General features: G+C 26.0%; 1 protein-coding gene across 1 annotated transcript; it reads right to left on the minus strand.

Moving 5' to 3' along the window:
- Nucleotides 1-1,326: 1,326 nt before the first annotated feature.
- Nucleotides 1,327-7,702, minus strand: LOC135930732 (1,4-alpha-glucan-branching enzyme-like). Its single transcript, XM_065467524.1, has 6 exons — nt 7,485-7,702; nt 7,274-7,443; nt 4,114-4,229; nt 3,469-3,591; nt 1,786-2,020; nt 1,327-1,406 (listed from the first exon to the last, which is right to left on the minus strand). The coding sequence occupies exons 1-6, from the start codon at nt 7,691-7,693 to the stop codon at nt 1,327-1,329; spliced, it is 933 nt and encodes a 310-aa protein (XP_065323596.1). The 5' UTR covers nt 7,694-7,702.
- Nucleotides 7,703-8,154: the final 452 nt, after the last annotated feature.

Consider the following 8,154-nt stretch of genomic DNA (forward strand, 5'->3'; position numbering starts at 1 on the left):
CCAGGGATGCGAACCCGACAAAATTTTAGACCGGGTTCGGTTCGGGTTCGGTTCGGGGTATAAAAAAAAGAGTTGGGTTCGGTTCGGGTTCGGTTCAGGGAAATATTGAACCCGGGTTTGGTTTGGGTTTGGTTCGGGTTCAAGAATTTTTAAGTTGATAAAAAAAAATTCTATATTTAAATTATAATAAAAAACTAGACATAAATTTGATATAAAAAATAAATTTTTTATTTTATTTATAGGCAAATATAGTTAAAAATACAAAGAATATAGTCATGTATCAATTTTAAAAATTTTATTTAGACGTATTAGCATAATATCTTCCAAGAGTTGTTCACTCATCCTCGATCTATGTGGTGAAAGAATGAATTTCAAATGTGAAAAAGATCTTTCGCTAACCTATGTTAAATGTATTTATATGTGAAAATATGAAAAATTAACTTGGGTTGCAGGAACAGCAAATAAGATTATAGATAAAATATATAATTCAGGGTGTTCCAGTTAGCAGACTCCCAAAAATGCAAAATATTTTCCTTCTTATCTAATCTTATATAATCGCTAAATCCAGTAATTATTGTTCCAATACTTTTCTCAGCAATCGTTGGCCCTCTTTTAAGTATTTTCTCCTTCCTTTCTTTAAGTTGTATCAATTTCTCTAAATCATCTTCTTGTTCAATAACTTCATCGGAACTAATATCATCAGATAAAATTGGCGTTGTTAAGCTTTTAATTCGTCTCCATAAATTGACAAGATGTTTTTTCGCACAAATCTTATCATCATCACTAAGTAATACCTGTAATATTTAAGGATTTATATTGTTTATATTTAAATATTTCATAAAATAACAATTTTAATATAAATCTAAAATAATTAATTTACTAAGCTTTTAATTAACCTTGTATCTTGGGCCCAGGTATATGGCAGCTAAGAGAATTTCGTTCTTTATAAACCTTTCTTCTCTGTTCTTAAGACAAGAATATAGTAATTGAGCAAAATGGTTTGGATTTTTTTCCAGTTCGATGCAGCATCTTAACCATGCTGCATAAAAATCTGTCAGTGTTAACTGTTCAGATTGGAATTGTTTGGTTGCGATTTTTAGCGGTTTTAAAATTTCAACAATCGTTATTATTTCTTTCCAATCTTCAGTCAATAAATAATCAGATTGCTCTGTAAAAAAATCTTCCATATTGGGTTTTAGTAAAATCAGCCTTTCTAACATATCATGGGTTGAATGCCATCTGTGGCAATCTAACACAGGCTTAGGGAGTTTCATATTTTTTAATAACTTTTGGTAAGTGGGATGTCTTAATTTTAAATTTAGGCTCCTAGCTTTTGCAGGTTTCCACAATAGGTGATAATTTTATAGCATCTTGAAGTGCCAGCTGAAGTGTGTGCACACCGTACACTATAAATCGGATAGGATATAATAGTTGATAAAAAAGTATTTTGTATATCATCAATATCATATTTATATACATTTACATCCATATTTTCCTCATCTGCTGATTCACTCCTTATATCATAATCAGTTTCAGGTTGCAGGAGCTTTATAGCTCTTAAAAAATTACAACCATTATCAGAAGTAATTGTGTATATTTGTTGAATATTAATTTTAAATTTTAGTAAAGTTTTTAATATATTCTCTTTTATATATTCTCCTGTACATCTCTCTTTCAGCTCTACAATTCCAAGAGTCCTCAAATTTATAATGGACTTTGATATAAATTGAATATTTACACCAAGAATTGACCTATCTAGTCGTTGAACTGCATCAACTTTTAAACTTATTAATTTTCCTTCTACCTCTCTCGATATTTTGTCTCTAATTGATTGGGCTGTTTTATTAATAGTTCTGGATAAATTTTCTTTGTTTATAACTAAATTGAGCCCAGATAGGAGTGGATTTATAATTCTTTGAAATCCCGAATCTTCAATAATTGATAAAGGCCGGCCATTTACAGTAACAAGTTCTAGTATAGAACTCATCAAATCATTAGATGATATATTTATACTTATATGCTTTTTTGGAAAAAAGGTTTCTATATTAATTTTAGGTTTTTTTGCCAATAACAATTCCTGATATTTGGTTTTTTCATTTAAATAATTTAAATATTCATTGTTGTGATTTCTTTCCAGGTGTCTTTCTAAATTTGACAAGTGATTACCAGACATTTTTACTTTGCAATAGAAACATATTGATTTTTTTTTCTATTTTATTAAGGGTAAAATGTTTATCAAATATGACTTTATCTTTAATCTTAAATCTATAAAAAGAGAACAATTTTTTTAAATAGCAATGACTTCAGAATTAAAAAAGAGATATTTATAAATTTAATTTCATTTATAATATGCACTTCATTAATATCTTGTAAAAATTAAACTAAACCAAAAATAAATGATTAGCATATATAAATTTTAAAATCATTTTAATAAGTTCACAAAAACTGCCCTACATTTAACAATTTTTAAGTTAGATGTTTAGAATTTTTTAAATTAACAATATAATAATTTTTACTTTGATTTGTTAACCATTTTCTTCTAATTAATAATCTTTAAGAATAATAAGATAAAAATTTAAAAATAAATGGCGTAAATTAATTCAATTGTTTAAAATTTTTTAACACTCCAATAGGAATCGAGAATAAATTTAAAAATGGCATAAATGAATTAAATTGTTTAAAATTTATTAAGACTTCATTTAATTGGAAATTTGAAAATATAATATTTGTATTTACATATATTAATATATGATTTTAAATAATACACTGAACCCGATTGAACCCGGGTTCAAATAAAATTCTTGGGTTCGGTTCGGGGTTTTGGAAATTTTATAAATGGGGTTCAGGTTCGGTTCGGGTTCAGAGTTTTTTTCTAAAAACCCGGGTTCACTTATCCGGGTTCGGGTTCGGTTCGAATCCCTGCTTCTAACCATTCAGTGATTGGAATTTATGGATGTTTGGTCATAATTTTGAAAAGGTATCATTTTATTCACATGAAATTATGACAGTTTTATTTTATCATTTTGAATGTAGTTTTATGTATTATGTGGAGTGGAAATTTGGAGGAATAAAGAATGTTATTTAGAATGTGAAGAGTATTAGAGCCACTATATTACATTTTTCATTATCTAATAAATATCTATTATGTGTAAGAAATTACATTGATTTGTTGTAAGTCATTTCATAATATATGTAACAACTTTCTCATAAAATTGTTTAATTTGCCCGGAAATTTTTTTTGTTGAATTTTATCAATGTTTACAATAATAAAGGCAAGTTACACAATTTTATAAAAAATGGAAATAATTTCCAAACCAATACTACCGTATTACAAAACTTAATGATATTTTTAAAAAAAATTTGTTTATAGATTTATTAAACCTTTATGGATTCCGGATTGATGGAATAAAAAAAAATGGAAAATTTAATATGCTAAACGTAGTTGCAAAAAAAAATTAATTAAAATACTTGATTTTCAGGCGGATTCCAGAAGACTTGTTCGAATACGATTGAATTAGAAGGCGGTTTAACGTAAGTGGCCCAAGGACTGAGTCTATCTAGCATATGACCATGGTGATCTTCTACAACCAACTTAAATATAAGATTTATAACAAAAATTGTTTATATAGGGTGACGTTAGACATAAAATAAGAGCCTACAGAAGGAACTTAGTTGGTACGGCGTTCAGATTGGTAGGCGGAAAAAAATTAGAAAATAATTCCCCGGAATTGATTTTAAATTTTTCAACATTTTATTTGAAGATTTTTATTCCGTGGATATATTTATAGGGAATTTTTTCTCCTATTTTATTAATTTTGTAACTTTTAATATCTTAATAAAAGGGGATTTTTTCTTAGGGGAATTATTTTCCTAGATTCGTTCAGATTAGTGGCACAAAAGATAATTATAATTAAAAACATGCAAATTAATATTCAGACAAATTTTTATAATAATTTATTAGAAAATATTTATTTTGTAAATTACGGGATCCCAGATTTTATTAAAATATAGGTGCTGGATATTATCAACGAATCCTGAAAGAAAAAAAATTACGACATTTATAATATTGTTACAAAATAAGATAGGAATTTTTAAAGTATTGCTAAATATCACTTTTAAAGCTGATTTATGTTTAATTGGTAAAGTTCCATCTGCCAATGGAGGTATGTATAATTCCCATTTTCCAAAAGGAAGCTTTTCGAATGGGAATTCATTTTTTTTCCAATTGTCTGTTATAAAAAAATATAAACATGCTAATTTAGCTTGGATAAACAATATTAAATAAAAAAAATTTTATTATGCACTATCATTTTGTTTTTTGCTGATAATAATTATTGTTAAATAAAACCATTGATTTACCCTGCATTCAAAGTTAGCGCGAATTCGTGTTGAAGTATATTAAAATAATTTTGTATACTTCCTAACGAATGCGTGCTACTTGTGTATGCATCCTAACCTCTCATTCACAGTTCGTGAAGAGTACAAAAATAAAACATATTTAGTATAATTCGCCGCGAATTCGCACTAACTAAGAAAACGGCTAAATCAAGATTTTAGGCAAATAATTACCTAACCAACGTAATTTCGTCAAAAACATGGCAAAAAAGTTTGACCCTTTTTTTGGCCAAATCTCGAGGTTTCGGTAATATTTTCTAAGCTAAAAATCGTGATTTTGCTATTCTTTTTCTTTTTTTTAAAAAACCCATCTAAATCAAAGTTTTTTTTTAAACATCACTAGCTGATGGTGCTGTTTTAAGGCTATAGAACACTACTAACACGGAGCATATTAGTGTGTAGTAAAATGTTTTATTTTGGGAAAACAGCAAATATGGTTAATTTTCCAAAGTCTCCAAAAACTAAGGTCAAGGTTAGATTCCCAATTTTCTCCAGAAATTTATTATTATTTTTTATTATAAAAAAAATGATAATAATCAATATTATGGAAATTTAAAAAATGGGTGAAAAAAAAATGTATCCTCTTTTTTTCCATAAGGAATTAGGTGTTTTAGTGCGCGAAAATTGTAGCGTTTAAACGCTGTGTTGTAAACGCAACTAAAGCATTTCGAGTGGTATCGCGGAAATTGGTCAAATTACTGTTTAAGCGATAAAAAACCATTTTAAAAAAACGCGAATTGGTTTTCTTTTTCCTTTCGTGGTTCTTTTTAAATATAATTTACGTCTCACATGTTTTTGTTCCAAATTAGCATACATCATCTGTTATAAAATTAAATCCCTCTTCAATTTAAAATAAGGGAGGTATCACGTTTTTTTTTAAATTAAAAAAAGTATGACAAAATGCAAACGCTCAATTTGTGCGCAGATGCGCTCCTTAAATATATTATCGATTATGAAAAATAAATCAGTTTTGGAAGTTCTTTTATTAATGAAAATATTTAATTATATTAAATGTATCGACGATACTTTAAATTTTAACAAATAATGATACTGTATAAATTTTAATCGACTAAAAAGGGGGAATGGGGTGTTGGCTCATCTATGCAATTTATACAATCCAACCACATTGTAGCCATCCTCAAACAAAAAATAAAATAAAGATTGATCATAATTGTTATTGAATTACTCAACTAAAAAAATATAATAAAGTGACCAGACCACTTGTTCTAAAATTGAGTTGCCATATCTTTATATTTAACAATTGTCAATATTTTCTGAAGCATTAAAACTAAATAAGTTTTGACATTATTTTATAAATATACTAAATTTCAAGTGGTGTAAAGTAACGTCAATTAACGGCGTTACTTTTCTTAAGAAAAAAGAACGCCATCTGTTACGTGTTTCAAAAGATAAGAATTAACCAGTAAAGGGCTTCTATTTTTTGAGTAATGGTGTCGCAAAACGTTACTTTAAATTTTTCCTTAATGGAATAAAAAAAATTTTTTTAAAAAAATTTCATAAATAATTTAAGCTGTAATTTCAGATCAAGGTTCTTCATTTTTATTTTATATTACATTTTTGTTGAATTTTATACATTCAAGATTGTTAATCTAATTAATATTGAATACCAAGATATGTGAATTCATATTCTTTATTATAAATTTTTTTATTTTATAAAGAATTAATGTATTTTTTATTTTATAAAGAATTAATGTCAATAATACTTTTTTCTTTTCAGATGAGGATTTTTAACTCTGCCCTGGTCAAAGAAACATTTTTTTTACCCAACAAAGAAAATTAAAGGCATAAGTCTTGTTTTCAGTGTGAGAAAAGAATTTGACAAATACAAACAAAACTCAGATTTGGTTTCTTTAAATAACACAATTTGCCAGATTAAATTCTGATAAAGTATTTTAAAAAAATCGACAAGAATCTTAATAAAAATTCTTGTGTCAATGATCTAAAAATTTTTTATGAAATAAAAAATTATTCTTTAAATATTTAATAAATTCCCTCTCAATTAAAATTTTTATTTATGAAATAGCCCTACCTTTCTCTGCACTAGTTGAAAGTGTGTTTAGCACAGTGAAGGCTGTGTTGAGCACTAAGCACTATTGTTTATCTAACCAAAATTTTCATCAATTGTTAAAAATAGATAAAAAATTATTATAAAAAACTTTTATTTTTGTAAAATTTTATTTTTTGTCTAGAGATAAAATAAATAAATAGAAAATTTGTATATAATAATTATAATTTCTTTTAAGCCAAATAAATAATCTAAATATAAAAAAATATACTAGTGTTTTTTTTAAAGTTATTGGAAAAGGACACTATATGTTGGAAATATAACACAATGTAACTAAAATTATATGAGAAAGTAAAAAACAATAGATATATAAATTCTTAAATTATAATCTACAAACGTTCATTTTTAATACAAGTTGGTGATTGACAATCAATGTTGTACTTAACAATAATTAAATATTATGCCTTATTTGGGTAAATTTTTAAAAATGGCCCAATTAAAATTTTTAGTCAAAATAATATTCTGTAACCTTGAGATTTGGCAAATAAAAATCAAAACATTTCTGTCACCTATGAGCAAAACCTCCAGGCTTAGATAATATTATTTAGCTAAAAAACTTAATTGGGCCATTTTTAAAAATTCACCCAAATTGAGCTTTTCCCAATTTATACTCAGTATCATAATCCAATCTTAACAAATGTTCAAATATGCTTGACGATATTATATAGTTATTAATAGCTCATACTTATGGCATATATTTTATTATAAATAAATAAAATATGTCCAAAGTAATTTATTTATAAATAAAAATATAATTAATTGAGAATAAAACAATAAATAATTTATATTTACTAAAATCTCCTCTTAAATATAAAGCCTTAGCCCCAGGTGCCCATTCCAGACATCTGATACCATTCTCAGGTGTCACTTGAATGCCATATTCTTGATAACCTCTTGAAAATTTATCCAATGAACCCTCAACCTGATCAATTTTTGATAGTGTATTACTAAAGACTTCATATCTAAAATTAATTGTGGATAATTTTAATAAATGAATACCAACCTCCTACATATCTCTTTTTCATAAGATTTTAAGTACCCATCTAATTCAAATAAATGTTTCAAATTTGATGGAGATTTACTATTCTCAAGTATATTTAAATTAGGATTGGTGTGTGGGCAAATTTTGTTGGTTATATTATTTTGATGAGGCCTTATATTGCTTATATTTTCATTTTTGATATCTACACCAAAATCTTGACCCTTTAACATTTTATTTTACATATGTTGGGATAGGTGTATAATAAAATTGAGAAGTATTAAGTATCAACATATAGATAACGACAGTGTAAAGAATATGACTTATTTGATAAAAATATAAAATGTCTATATTATTTAGAAATTTTATAATTCTCTAAAAATTTATTACCTCTAATATGAAAACTTAAATTATTATGCTCCCTCTCGACAATTATTTTTATTATGCTTTCGACTTACAGATACGTCTCTAGCTATAAAAAAAAGAACAGGATTACAGTGTTTCCTAATTTATAATTTAAAACTGTTTTTATTTTAAAGTTAAAATTAAATTAATAACACTGATGATAATTAAAGAAATTTGAATATCAAATATCGTATAATTCAAAGGAAACGCTATGAGAAAAAGTGAATCAATATATAGTGGGACCAATAGAAATGATTTTAGCATAATTATTTTTGTTAAATCTTTTTCA

The sequence above is a fragment of the Gordionus sp. m RMFG-2023 genome, unplaced genomic scaffold, assembly GCF_954871325.1.
Source record: "Gordionus sp. m RMFG-2023 unplaced genomic scaffold, tfGorSpeb1-WG-v2 contig_37, whole genome shotgun sequence".
In the NCBI taxonomy this organism is placed as follows: Eukaryota; Metazoa; Nematomorpha; class Gordioida; order Chordodea; family Parachordodidae; genus Gordionus; species Gordionus sp. m RMFG-2023.